The sequence below is a fragment of the Rhea americana genome, unplaced genomic scaffold (genome assembly GCF_003343005.1).
Source record: "Rhea americana isolate MKP2758 unplaced genomic scaffold, rheAme1 scaffold_51, whole genome shotgun sequence".
NCBI lineage: Eukaryota > Metazoa > Chordata > Aves > Rheiformes > Rheidae > Rhea > Rhea americana.
In genome coordinates, this window is record NW_028186657.1 from 2,212,140 (window position 1) to 2,225,742 (window position 13,603).

The 13,603-nt window shown below is 69.5% G+C and overlaps 2 protein-coding genes across 2 annotated transcripts; both read left to right on the forward strand.

Annotated features, from left to right (window-relative positions):
• Positions 1–2,984: 2,984 nt before the first annotated feature.
• SMIM3 (small integral membrane protein 3) lies at positions 2,985–5,772 on the forward strand. The gene is made up of 2 exons (XM_085317902.1): positions 2,985–3,126; positions 5,009–5,772. The coding sequence occupies exon 2, from the start codon at positions 5,010–5,012 to the stop codon at positions 5,193–5,195; it is 186 nt and encodes a 61-aa protein (XP_085174028.1). The 5' UTR covers positions 2,985–3,126; position 5,009; the 3' UTR covers positions 5,196–5,772.
• Positions 5,773–9,770: 3,998 nt separating this feature from the next.
• Positions 9,771–13,543, forward strand: GPX3 (glutathione peroxidase 3). The gene is made up of 5 exons (XM_085317909.1): positions 9,771–9,945; positions 11,579–11,732; positions 11,922–12,039; positions 12,414–12,513; positions 12,613–13,543. The coding sequence occupies exons 1-5, from the start codon at positions 9,859–9,861 to the stop codon at positions 12,817–12,819; spliced, it is 666 nt and encodes a 221-aa protein (XP_085174035.1). The 5' UTR covers positions 9,771–9,858; the 3' UTR covers positions 12,820–13,543.
• The last annotated feature ends 60 nt before the right edge of the window (positions 13,544–13,603 follow it).

Genomic DNA, 13,603 nt, shown 5'->3' on the forward strand with positions numbered 1-13,603 from the left:
CCGCAGCCCTCGCGGGGGCCCCCTGCCGTGGTCGCTGCAGCGTGCGCGGTGGCCGCGCGTCACCAGCGGGCTCCTGGCGCCTGGCCGCGGTGAGGGATGGCTGTTCCGCGGATGGCACCTTTTGGTGCYGCCTGTTGCTTGCCCGTCCTCCGGCAGACACCGGTGGTGGGGGATGCAACAGCTGTGTGGGGCTCCGCGCAGGCCGCCACAGGACGCAGCGGTGTYCGTGTGTCCATGCTTTCCTGCAGCCCACAGGCTTGACCCCGTCCTCAGCTAAGCGTCTGCCAAAGGGGCTGTGCTGGAGCCAAGAGGAAGGCCTAAGTAATCAGTAACCTGTGGTTTTTGGCAGATCTCACCCTGAAGGCCAAACCTTGGCCCTGTTTGCCAAAAGGTTCAGTCACTTCTGAGAAGATTGGACTCAACAGGCTTGGGTACGTGGGTGCACTTAACTGCGTCATCCCCAGAGAGCCCTGCTTCGAGAGTGGAGATGGCGGGACCCAGCAGCTTGCTCTGGGCTTGCTCTGGGTACTCCGCTTTCCTCCGACGGAGGCTGTGTTTTTCCCATGGTGGCGGCCAGGAGGGAGGGGTTCTCCCTGCCGAGGCCCGGCAGCAGAGCAGCCGTCCCACGCTGTGTCCCAGCGCCGCAGAGGAGGCCGTGCTTTGCCTCCCCCACCGCGCGGCTTGGCCCGCAGCAGAGCGGCAGTCCCACACTGTGTCCCAGCACCGCGGAGGAGGCTGTGCTCTGCCTCCCCCACTGCACGGCTTGGCCGCGGGCCGGCTGCTCCCTGCCGTTCGCCTTCTTCCCTTCCCTCCGCAAAGAGGGCACGTGTGCCTGCCTGGCGCCCAGCTCCCCCACACTCCTTTTCCAGCACCCATTTCTCCCTGCCATGGTGCCCCCCAAGCCCGCTCTGGTGTTCCCTCCCTCCGGCGACTGAGGACGCCCAGCGCTGTGACCATGTCGCAGAGACCAGGAACAGCGATCCCACTGGACTGCAATTGCTTTTTTTCTGTTTCCTTGCAACTGCAATATTGCTATATTTTCCTAATGTATACACTCGTAATTTCAGTACATTGCTGGATCACTCTGCTAAATCAAAAATCTCCTGTAACGACAAATATCTTCAAAGTAAACTTTTATGTTAAACGTTACACTCTTGGTGTGTGCAATATCTGAAAGGACCTGGCCAGGGAGTACTGGGTGCTGACACCTCTCTGGCCCCACAAGGTGAGAAACTTTTCTTTCCACCTCAAAGGCAATTTCACTTCAATCTCATCACAGCTGCAGCCAGGATCATGGCAAAACACCACCACGCCAACGGGAGATTTGCAGAAAAAGCTACTGTCTGTGCCCGCTGTGCTTCGCCCTGTGCCCGTGGGGCTGAGTTTGTAGCAAGAGATCACCTCATTTTTGCACTTAGAAAGTCCACCGGTGCTCCTTGGCTGCCTGCTCGTGGTGCCGGTCTCCTCGCTGGCTCTGCTGGCCTCGCTAYGCCAGCAGCCCGGGCGCTGCCGGACACGCACCTGCTGCGGGGGGAGCGGCGGGGCGGCGTGCCAGGGCGGGCGAGCCCCAGCACGGCCACCACCCTCTGCCCCTCGCCGTGCCCCATCCAGCCCACCGGTGGCCGTGGCTGTCCCCGGCAGAGCCTCTCCTGGCAGCACCCATCCAGGCGGATGCCGGGCTCAGCCCTGCAGCGCGAAACCCCTGGGCCCCACGGCAGCTCCCTTCTCCCTGCCGTTGGCTGGGCACACGTGCCTGCTAAGCGCGGGCTCCCCCTCACGCTCCCCGGGTGCCCTTCGGCAGAGCATGGGGCTTTGCTACTTGGCACCTTAGCAGATTTCCCACCTGAATCCCAAGATTTGGGGTAGGGAAAAGCACTTCCCAGGCCAGGGTCGGCAGGCTCCAGCTTTGCTTCTGCCCCCGTGCCCACATCCCCGCTCCTTAGGGGACGCAAAGGCAACAGCGAAATAAAGACTCAGCGCAGCACGAGTTGCTGCTGCTGCGCGCTGGGCTCCAGAGCTGGCCACGAACAGATGCTACTTTCCTCACCCTTCAGCATCGCCCAGCGGAGCGGAATATCCCCGCGGCGCAGAAGCAGCCCTCCCCGTGGGAGCCCCCGCGGCGGCGCTCGCTGCCGATTCCCCCRTGGAGCAGGCCTGCCCCGAAGCCCTGGGGAGCGCCGGCTGGCGCCTCGCTGCCGCCTCGCTGCCAGCGTTCAGGCGCTGGGATTTCACAGAGCTTCTCGGAGGTCCCCCGGGCTCGGAGGCGGGCGGATGCACACGAGCCTCCTCTGTCCGCCAGGCGAGAGCGGTGCTGCGGAGGCGCCTGCACGCAGGGCCCGGGCAGCAGTGGAAAAGCCCTTCATCAAACTGCTGAACATGTCCCCTCGTCTTTGCGTCCCGCGGGGCCAGCGGCGACCCCTGAGCCCCCCGGCTCGGCCCGGCCTGCCCCAGGCTGCCCCCACGGCTGGCGCGGAGCCTGCCCGGGTTTCATCCTGGCACGAAACTTGGGCTCCTGCCTTTCCTTCCTTCCTTCCTTCCTTCTTTTCCTACCTTCTTTCTTTCTGTCCTTCCTTTCCTTTCCTTCCTTCCCTTCCTGCCTTCTTTAACTTTCTTTTATTTACTTTCTTCATTTACTTTCTTCCTTTCTCCTTTTGTATTTTCCTTCTCCCTCCCCTTCCTTTTTCCTGGTTCTCCATTCTCCCCTCCTCCTCTTTCCATTCCTCCCTTTTCCCTTCCCCTCTTTCCTCTCTCCTTTCTCTGCCCCCCTCTTTTCCCTTCCCCTCTGTCCTTTCTCCCCTTTTCCCTTCCTCCCTCTCCCTTCTCCCCCTCCTCCCCTCCTTTTCCCTTCCTTTCCCCCTTTTTCTCGCCTCCTCCCCTCCCGCAGACCCGCCACGAGCCGCCCCGGGGCCCCGCGGCGCTGCGCGGCCGAGGCGGGGCGGAGCGGGCCGGGGCGGAGCGGGGCGGTGCCGGGGCCGGGGCCGCTGGCCGGCAGCCGCGGCCGGGCCGGGCTGCGCCGCTCCCTCGGGGCTCGCCGCTCGCCGCCGCCGCCGCCGCTCGTCCCCGTTCCGCCGCCGCCGCCGCCGCCGCCGCCGCCGGCCCCCAGCGCCAGAGCGCGTCCGCGCCCAGGTTTCTCGCGGCTCCTCGGCGTTTCCGCGGCGCCCAGCTCCGCTCCCGCATCCCCGCATCCCCGCGGCCGCGCTCCCCGCGCCGAGACGGGCGGCGCGCAAAGCCCCGCTCCGCACCCCCTGCCCCGCCCTGGGCTCCCTGCGGGGGCCAGCGTGCTGCTCCCCTTCGAGGAGGAAGGGAAAGGGGGAAACGAGGGGAAGAGAGCGCTTTGCGGGGCCGGAGGGGAGCTGCCGCTTGCAGGCTGGCGGGCAGGAGGTGGGGAGAGCCGGGCTGCCTCTCTGAGACCGGGAGAGTGGGCAAACCTTGCTAACTGTGCTGCAAAAACTAAGAGCTGCCCTGGGATTTCTCCAGCTGGGGGGACCAGCCCTAACGCCAACAGGGGCTGGGAAGTGGGCGAGGGTCTCGCTCAGGACACGGCAGCCCGTCAGGCTGTGCGCAGCTCCACGTGGCGTCGCTCCCAGCCGCGGCCCTCCCGCCTCCGCAGCGTCCRCAGGCACGCGAGACCTGGATTTTGGCTCCTGCTGCCTTCACCTGACGTGTTGGCCAGGCTTTGGCAGCAGGGCAGGTTCCCCCACGACAGCTCCTGGCGTCCCTTGGGCTGGGGCTCAGCCGCCGGATGCTGCTGCTGCTCGCTGTCCCCYGGGCCCTGGGGCACGAGAGCTTGCTCGCAGCCCGGCGGTCGCAAACGCTGGCTCTTACAAGCTTCAAAGTGCCTGGAACAGCCTTGTCTGTCTAAGGCTTGGGGCAGAAATCCTGTCGCCTAGGGCTTTGGGGCAGCTTTCAATGACCTCAAGGTGCACCAGCASCAGGGAAGGGACAAGCTGCCACCTCTCATCTGCAGCTGAGGCTTCGGCACTGACCCAGGCTGGAATCCAGAAGCTCCAGAGCATCTTTGCTCTGTTGCCTGGCTCAGCTGGGGTGTCCGCAGGGCTCGTGGTCGCTGCCCACCTACAGAGAGCAAGGAACTGAGGGCTTCTGTGTGGGGCCAGGAAYGGCACGGCCCAGCGCGTGCTCTGCCACAGGCTGCTGCCTGCCCTCGGTCGTGTCGCTCCGCTTCTGCAGCCAAACTGCTCAGCTGTGTCTGCAGCTCAGCCAGGCGGTCGCTATTCACGCGGGTTTTCCAGGGCTGCCAGGGCTGCACTCCCGCTCTCGGCCCAGCACCGCCCGGGCACGGGCTGCATGCTCCTCGCCCGCCCGGCCCCGCCGTGCTGGTGCGGCAGGGGTGGCCGCAGCCGCAGCTGGAACCTGCCTCCGGGCTCGCCCCGAGCAGGCCTGGACCTGCCGGCAGCGGGGGCTGCTCCCGCTCGCGGACGGCCCCCACCCGTCAGCCCCGGGAGCAGGGAAGCGGTGGTTCTCCAAAGAGCTGCCCGAAGCGGCTCTCCAGGGCAGTCTGGACCCCGAGCATCCCTGGGCTCCCCCGGAGGCTCGGGGGCCGTGGCGGTTTGCCTGCCGGGTGACCCGCGCGATGCCCGGGCGGCAGGAGCAGTTAGCAGGGAACGATCCTCCCTTGGCTTTCATCCAGCTGCCTCGAAGCGCGTTGTAAATCCTGGGCCGTCTCACCTGGGCTTTTAACCGCGGCGCGGAGCGGAGGCTGGACACGGCCGTGCCGTGCACCGGTCGAAAGCCCGCGGCAGCGGGACGCCTTCCCGCGGCRAGGCCGGGCCGGGCTGTCGAGAGGTTGCTTCTTCCCTCTCCTGCCCCCCAGCAGCGGGTTTGAACCCAGCGGGTTTAAGGCTGGCTCAAGCTCGGCGCCAGGGAAGACCTAGGTGGACTGGGGAAGCGGGTGGTCGAAGGGGAGGAGGAGGAGCGGGGGGGGCCACGGCTGCGTGCGGGACCCGGGGGGCCTGCAGGGACCCTCACCCGCTGCGCGTCTCCCCTGCAGGATGGACGTCCCCGTTCCCGCGGGCCCCGCCGCCGCCGCCCTCCCCAAGCACATCCTGGACRTCTGGGTCATCGTCCTCATCATCCTGGCCACCATCCTCGTCATGACGGCCTTGGTGCTCTGCCCGGCCACGGCGGTCATCATCTACCGGGTGCGGACTCACCCCACGCGCAACGGGATCGTCTGAGCACCGCGGGCAACGGGGGGCCGCGGCCGGGCCCGGAGCCGTCCGGCGCTGGGACGCCCGCCCCGCACCACGCTTCGGGGGGCTGGTGCCGGGCACGACGGCCGGGCGGCTGGGTCGTCCCCGCTCCGAGCCCCTGCCCGGCTTCGGGGGGCGAGGGGCGAGGGGCGCGAATGCCCGGCGAAGCAACTCCGTTGTAGGAGTCGCGGCCGCCGGGGCGGCGGGGAGCAAGGGCCGGACCGAGGCGGGTTTGGCTTCTGCTTGTGCATTTAATACCGCGCCAAAAGCGTTGGTGAAGAAGCCTGTTCGGCTCGGAAACGCGGCTGGCGCCCGCTTTTCTACGCAGCGGGGAGCCGCTGGCGCCCTCGGAGAGCGCCGCGGGGCGCCCGGCTCCCTCGGCCCCGCGAGGCCGGGGAGCGCAGGCAGCTCCCCCCGGGGCGGGCCGGGCCGGGCCGGGGGGCTCGGGGGTCGCCGCTGGCCCGGCGGGAGGGGAGTGGAGCGGAGCGGAGGGGCCGCGCGGGCCGGGGGGCTCCGAGGTCGCCCCGTGCTACGAAATAAAAGGGTTTTATTCTGCTCGCCAGCGCGTGGTGCGGCCGACAGCAGGGACGGAGGCGGGCGGCGGGTACGGGCACTCGGCTGGGCTTGCGGCGTCGCTGAGCCGCGGTCGCAAGCGGCCCCGGCCCCGCGCGCGGGCGAAGCCCCCTCCCGTCCCGTCCCGTGTCCGGTCCCGGTGAGTCAGTGCCGGGGCGGTCGCGCGTGGGGAGGTGAGTCAGCCTGGAAACGGCGGGGTGACGCCGGTGGGAAGTCGTCTCGGCGTAAAGGCCGTTTCCTCCGCCGAGGGCGGCCGTGGGCCCCGCCGCACGGGGGGCCCCGGGGCCGGCTCAGCCCGTCCGCGCGCGCCGGGTTTGCTTTCGGCGGCGGGGTCAGGAGGGGATGGGGGGGACGGCGATTCCCAGGGCAGCAGGGACGAGCTGTTCCGGAAACGGCTCCCTCCCCGGGGAGCGCGCGGCCGCGGCCGCCCGAAGCTTCCTGCGCTCGGGAAGCGCTCGTTTCCTCCCCGCAGGGCCGGGCGCGGGCCGCGCGGGGCCCTCACCCGGCCCGGCAGCACGTTCCTGTTTCGAGCTGTGGTATTTCTCTCCCCTGGAGCTGCAGCGCTTGAGGCAAATAACCGGAATTGTTTTTCCTCGGTTCCTGCTCGGCCGCCCTGGCGCCTCGCCGCGGCCGCAGCTGGGCTCGATTACGGCTCGGCGGGGCCGGAGCAGCCCCGGTCCCGCTTCCCCTCCGCGCTGCCCCGCGGCCGTTCCCGTCCCAGTCCACAAAGGCGCGGAGCGGCCCGGGCCGCCCGGCGGCTGTTGGCACGTGCGGGCGGCTTAGCTGCAGGAGGGGTAGGGAGGAAGGCACAAAAACTCGAGCGAATCGAGAAGGAAGCGCGGTTGGGGGTGAAGCGTTGCTGAGGAAAAGCAGACCGGGGGTGCACAGCACCCTGCAGAGCTCCCGTCCCCGCGGCTCCCACCTCCCCGTGCCCGTTTACTGGGGGGAACGATGTGGGGGGGTCTGAGAGTCCCTTTTGTGGTAGGATTTTTCTAGGAAGTTTCAATCCTGTTGCAAATATTTCTCGGAAAGGCATTGCAAATTGCTGAAATGACGAGCTTGCTAACAAAAAACACAAAACAAAGCAGCAGTGGGGGAACGGCAAGGAAAATCTGGGACATTTTTAAAGCATGACAATTGGGGATTAAATTTAGACTGATTTACACTGCAAAGGTGGAAATTCCTCCTCAGCCCCCCCCTTCCAGCACTGAACGAGGTAGGGAGATCTTCCCACGACCCTCGGYGTGGCCACCGGAGCAGCAGCAGCGGTCAAAGGCAGCGGCTGCGCGTGCCGTTTCGCGGAAGACGGACGCCTTCCCCGACTCCTCCGGGAGCGGGCGGCCGCAGCGGGGAGGCCGCGACGGGCACGGCGGCGAGCGGCCGTGATTCAGCGTCTGCCTCCAGCAGCGCGCGCAGGTGCCCCGGCGTGTCGGGAAGAGGCTCCCGGCGGGAAGAGGCTCCTGGCGCAAAGCCGCTCGAGCGACATCTGCGTCTCCGGGGAGGCAGAGGGCCGCATGCGAGGCGGCGAAGGTGCTGACGCAGGATGCTGTTTTTCAGCTCGTTCTGGAGCAGCGCCAAGAGCCTCGCTCGGCTCGCCGGCAGCGTCGCCGCCGGGCAGGGGGTCGCAGGCGCCGCGGCTGGTCGGGAGGCTYGCGGGAAGCCTCGGAAGCAATCCCCTGCCCGCCCCGCTAACGCCGACCCCGGCAGCGTGCCGCGGGCTCCCCGGCGGTGCCCTGGTGCCCCGCGGCYGCCGGGCTGCCGAGGGACCCAGCCGGCGGGGTGGGACGCCGACCGCAGGCTCCTTGGCCCTGAAGCTCCTCGGAAACAGTGAGCTGAGTTTGGCTTCGGGAGCCAAACGGCTGCCCACCTCCAGGCCCCCATGTCTGACAGCCAAGGCTGGGAGCAGTCGTTTCATAAAGGCAGAGAAAAACCTCCCGCGGGTCGGCGCCCTCGCTGCCGCGAACCGGGGCCCTCGGTATCGTGCCGGTCCCTCCGCGCTCGCAGATGCTCGGGCCCCGCGGGCAACACGCTCACGTCCCCGGCGCCTGGGACGCCAGGCGGGCGGCGAGGAGCCGGCCCCAACGTGGTGGCGGTGGAAGCGGCTGCAGAGGCGGCCTTGCCGCAGGAGCCGCTAGCACAGGASCCGGAGCCAGGCCTCGTGGCCCAAAGCGGAGGCCACGGGCTCCCAAACCGCCCTCCGCCGCCCAGGCGGCAGCGTGGCCTCCAGGACCGCGCTGCAAACACGCRGCACCTCCCCGCTCCGTGGCAGCAGCGCGGGGGAGCGGGGGGCTGGTGCCCTGCTCCGCGGAAACGCCAGGACGAGGGGTGGCTCCGAGGGCTGCGGCTGCACCCAAGGGACCCCAGACGCCGCGAGGGTGCCCGACGGGGCGGCAGCGCTTCTCCCCGACGGCCCGGGAGCCGTCCCGGCCAGCCTGTGCTGTCGCTGCGCCGCCGGCACCGCTGGCCTGCGCGGCTYGCTGCACCGACGAAACGCGAGGGGCGGCCAGGGAAGCGGGCTCGAGCCGGCAGCCGCGGCGTTTGCCGGGAACGGATCCCGTGGCGGCGGCGCGCAGGGGGCCTCTCTCTCCTGCCAGAGCTTGTTTTGCTTTCGCCTCCCGTCCCGCACCTAGAACAAAAGTTCAGAGGTGGCYGGCGGTGACGCGGGGCCAGCGCCACGCGCCCGCCGGGCTGGAGCACAGCACGCCGCCGTGCGCCGCCGCGTCCTGGCTCAGCCCTCTCCCTGGGGCAGATCCGCGCTGCAGGCGCAGGCCGCCGCGGCTCGGGACAGCCGTGCCGTGCTGCCAGGGCGCCGAGCCCCGCTCTGCCCCGGCCCCCGCGAGGTTCCTCCCCGCGGCACACGGCGCACGGCGCGTGGCACGGGTGGCTCTGAGCTCGGCTCCCGCCGGCTGCCGGCTGCATCCCGGCGGCGGCGGGAGCTGTAGCCCTGGCCAAGGGGAGCGGCGCGAGCCAGCCGGGGAGCGCGGGCGTCCGGCCAGGCGCACGCGGCGGCCGGCAGCCTGCGGGAGCCGCTGCGGCCGAGGCCGGCAGCACCCCGGGGTGCTCGGCCGCGCTGCCTGCGTGGCACGAAAAGCCTTGGTCCGGCCGAGCGCTTTCTGGTGAAACCCGCTCCCGCGTTGGCATCAGCGGTCAGGCTCGGAGCACTGCCCGGAGCCGGCCCCGCGCRCGCTCCCGGCTCCCCCGGGGCTCGGCCGCTCCCCACCTCCGGCTCCCTCCCTGCCCGTGCCCCGGGCAGGCGCCCGCCCGCACCGCAGCCCCCCGCTGCTTAATCCTGCTGGCCGACCGTCTGGAGGGACTGCAGGGAATTTGCACCTCGGCGGAGATGTTTCCCTTGGAGCCGGCCCAGCGTGAATGTTTTSATTTCCCGGGCATGCAAGCCGGGGCCTTGGGAACGGCCACCCCAAGGGAGGCCGAGGGCCAAGAAACTGCGGTCCTTGCCCTCGGCTGCCGGCCCGGCGCCTCTCCGGAGCCCCCCGCCCGGGGAGCCCCTCCGGGGGCTCCCGCAGCGCCGGAGCCGGGTGCACGGGGGGGGCTCGAACGCCGCCGGCACCAGGAGAGGGCCAGGGCGATGCCGGGCTGAGCCACCGCGGGGGCCGGGGACACCCCGGCGAGATGCCCCGGCGAGACGCCCTGGAGCCGGCCGGGACCGCGCCGGGGCGGCGGGAGGAGGCGGACGTGGCRGGGGGGATGCGGCAGGGCTGGCTGCCGGCGGCGTGGCGGGGCGGCAGCTCCCCTTCGCTGCGGCCCGTTACCCCGGGAGCAGGGAGGCGGCCGCGGGGGCAGGCGCTGCTTTCCGGGAGCCTCACGCTTCCCGGGCGCCTCCCGGCCGGCACGCTCGGAGGGGCTGGTGCGGCGGGCCCCCGCCGCCGGGTCCAGTGCGCTGTGGCCACGCCAGGGCCCACACGGTTAACAGCACGGCCCCAGTCCCTGCCTCCCGRCGATTGGCTCCACGCTCAGCCCAGCCGATATTTCTCCCCGCCGCCGGGCTTGGAGCTGGCAGAAGGCGGTGGCGGGGGAAGCTCCTCCGAGCCGCTCGCGCCCCGCACCCAGCCCGGCCATGGGGGGCTGGCCCCACGGCGCCTGGGTTTTGCCCCTGGTCCTGGCTGGGCTCGTCCAGCCGGGTCGGAGCCAGGAGCGGGAGAAGGTAAGAGGAGGGGGGGCTGCGGCGGGGGGCACCGGCGGGGCCAGCCGCGCTGCCGGGGCTGCCCGCGCCGAGGAGCAGCCCCTGCCCGAGCCTCGACGGCTGGCTCCCTGCGCGCCCCGGCCCCACTCGCCCGGACCAGCGGCGCCTCTGAGCCGGTTCCCGCAAAGGGGGGGATTGCTGTCCCGGCGCAGGGGGAAGAGCCTCGTGCCCCCCCCACGGCGGCCGACCCCTCGTTCCCGCTGGGGCAGGGCGCCCGGCTCCTGTTCACCACGCGCCGTCGGGGGGGGGGGGGTAGGGTGGGAGAGCTTGGGGGTGCTGGAGCCGCCCCGTTCCCACGGCCCCCTTGCGTGCCCTGCTGCGCCCGACCCCAGCTTGCCCGCCAGGACCAGGCTGAGCAGGGTGCCGGGGTGTCCGTGACCCGGCTGCCGGGCACCCTCCCGGCTCAGCCCGGGCAGAGCCCTGCAGCCAGCCCGGGTCGGCGCTGGCGCAGGCTGAGCTCCCCGGCAGAGCCCCCGCGGTCTTATCTCCTGCCAGCTCCCAAAATAGACCCTCTGGGGTACTTGGGTGATGCCCAGGTCCTCCGATGGGCAGAGCAGAGGGCTCCCTCGGTTAACCCCCGCACCGCTGCAGGCAGACGCTGCTTTGCCCCAGCGCACAGGTCTCATCCAGCCCCGATTCCTCCCTCACCTGGGCCTGGCTTGGCCGCGACACCCGGGGGTGCTGCCGGGCTCCGGGACAGCGGGTGCCGCTCCCGAGCACGCTGTCCGGAGGCAAACCCCGGCCCCGTGCTGGGGGGAGCCCAGTGAGAGCCCGTTTACAGGTGACACAGGCCACCGAGGGCCGGACTGGGGCYGGTCGCTGCGCCGGAGGGTCGCAGCGCCGTGCACGGCGCGATGCAGCGCGCCCGGCCCGGCTGCAGGGCCGCCACGGCCCCCGCGCCCTCCTGCAGCCCGCAGGGAGCCCGGGGCCGCTKTGCTCTCCGTGTTTACGTGCTCAGGCTGTTTTCTGGCCTCTCGCCTTCCTGCGTTCCTGCAATCCCTGCTCGGCAGCCGCGTAAACACTTCTGCAGCTGCCGCGCGGGGGCCCGGGCGGCGCCGGCGGCCACCCCCTTGGCGGAGCGCGCCCGCACCTCCCCGAGCCCGCGGCCCGCGCGGTGACCTCAGCGGGCTGGAGCCCTGCCGCCGCGTTCGGGGTGCAGAAAGCACCCGCGAGCGCTGGCGTCGCGGCCCCGGCCGGGGCGTTGCTGCCGCAGCGGCCCCGGCTCGCCGCGCGGGGAGGAGCGGGCGGGCAGCCTGCCTGCGCCTGCCTCGCTGCTCCCGCACAGCGGGCAGCTCCGGGGAAAAGGCAGAGACCGCGGGGGGAGGAGAGGGCAGGAGCTGCGGGAAAACGCGAGGGCGGGTGCAGGGCGAGGTGGGAGCGAGAGGCAGGGACAGACCCCGTGTCTCCTTCGGAGGGGAGGCGAGGACTGCACGGGGCACCCCCAAGCCGGCCCCGGTCCCCCCTTCGCTGCTGCCAGCCGCAGTGCTGTGGCTCGGCCCTCCCGGGGGCCGGGGCAGCGAGGGGGGAGGCAGCGCGGCGGGTGGCCGGCGGCCCCCGAGCCGGCCCCCCGGGACGCTCCTCGGGCGCTTTGCAGGTGAAATGCTACAGCTCAGTGCAGGGCACCATCTACGACTACGGGGCCCTCACCATCRACGGGGAGGAGTACATCCCCTTCAAGAAGTACGCAGGCAAGATGGTGCTCTTCGTCAACGTGGCCACGTACTGAGGGCTCACGCTGCAGTACCTTGGTAAGGCGGCGGACGCGTCCGCGAGCCCGCCGCGCTGCACGGCCCCCGCGGCTTCCCGCGCTGGGGCCCGCGGGGCGGGGAGGGTGGGGGGCACGGCGGGGCGAGGCGGCCCCCAGCCAGCCGGGATGCGCCGCTGGCACCGCTCACAGCAGCCTGGCTGACCGCAGCCCCGGCTCTGCTCGCACGCAGAACTGAATGCACTACAAAACGAACTGGGGCCGTATGGGCTGGTCGTCCTGGGCTTCCCCTCCAACCAATTCGGAAAGCAAGAACCCGGCCAGAATTCGGAGATCCTCCCTGCGCTGAAGTGAGTACCAGAGCCCCGGGGCAGGCCGGGAGGGAGCGGAAAGGCTGCGGCCAGCGTCGAAAAACAGGAAAGCGCTGGTGCTGGCTGTGAGCCCACCGTGACGCTGGCTCGTCCCTGTGGAGGGCGGCACAGGCCCAGCAGAGAGGCCAAGGGAACCAGTCCTCGTGTCCCATCTGGCCAAGGCCACCACAAAAGCCCCCTTCCACACCAGGGCCACGATTCGCGGACACATACGGTTGCTTGCAGCTCACCAGGGTCACGGGCAGCCTAGGGCAGTGGTTTCCTTCCGCTGCCACCTCTGTGTGGCATGGAGACAAGACTTGTCCTCTGCATGACAGCTCACTGATGCAACATGGCGGCCTCTCTCCTCGCAGGTATGTCCGGCCTGGAGGCGGCTTTGTCCCCAATTTCCAGCTCTTCCAAAAAGGGGATGTGAATGGAGTCAAGGAGCAGAAGGTCTACACGTTCCTGAAGGTTTGTGCCCATGGCCAGACCCCAAGGGATAGACAGTGCTGAGCGGGCAGGTGCTGATTTTTGGGCATTGGGGGGCACTGACACTCATGCTCATTGCAGAACGCCTGTCCACCAGCGGCAGAGGAGTTTGGRAACTCCAAAAACCTCTTCTGGGAGCCCCTGAGGAACCACGACGTCAAGTGGAACTTTGAGAAGTTCCTGGTGGGTCCTGATGGGGTGCCTGTGATGCGCTGGTACCACCGGACCAACATTGGTGTTGTGAAGAACGACATCATCAACTACATGAGGCAGCAGCAGGCTCAGTAGAGGAGGCGGCCGCCGGCGCGGGGTGGGGGTAGGCTGCTCCCCCGCCACCCACACCCACTGAGAATTGGCTCCCGATTGGCTGCTACAAAGGTTGCTCCCCCTACGCAATGCAGTAAAAGCCAGCACCTGGCTCCGTTTCAGACCARTTTCATAGTAAAATCACACAGGAGCAGCTCGTTGCAGCAAGCCAAGCACTGAGTACCTACCTATTGCCCCATCACCACCCCGGCCGCTGGCAGCTGAGGGTGGATGCTCATGCTGCAGTGGGTGACAGGGTGGCAGAGACCTCAGCAAGGGGAGAGAAACATTTCCCGATAACACCATGTCCATCTCCACCCGCAATGGCAACGTGTCCTCCAGGCCAAAAGCTTGCCCCCCAAAATCCTGCCTCCATGTCCCCTMGCTCTCTGGGACAAGTGCTCTTGTGCTCTCCCAGCTTCGGGCACGCCTCTCCCGGCATGTCCATGGGCATGGGGGCCAGCTGCCTCAAGCACGGAAGACCACATCTCCATGAAGGCCAGGTCTGAAAGCCCCCACCATAGGGTGGACCTAGCCTGAGCCTGCCCATGCACRGAGCAGCTCTTCCAGTGCATTCAAGCTGCCCTGTGGTTCCTGGCGCAGAGATGTGCTCCTCTTCTCCCCTGGAGGCAGCCAGCCCCCTCACGCTCCTGAAGCATTGACCTGTCGCTGTAGAAACACCAAATAAAGGCTCTGCAAAGGTGTAGCCCTGGTTCCTCATGAGGAGGGGAGGGCAGAGGGGTGACAGCCAGTAGAGATGCATGCA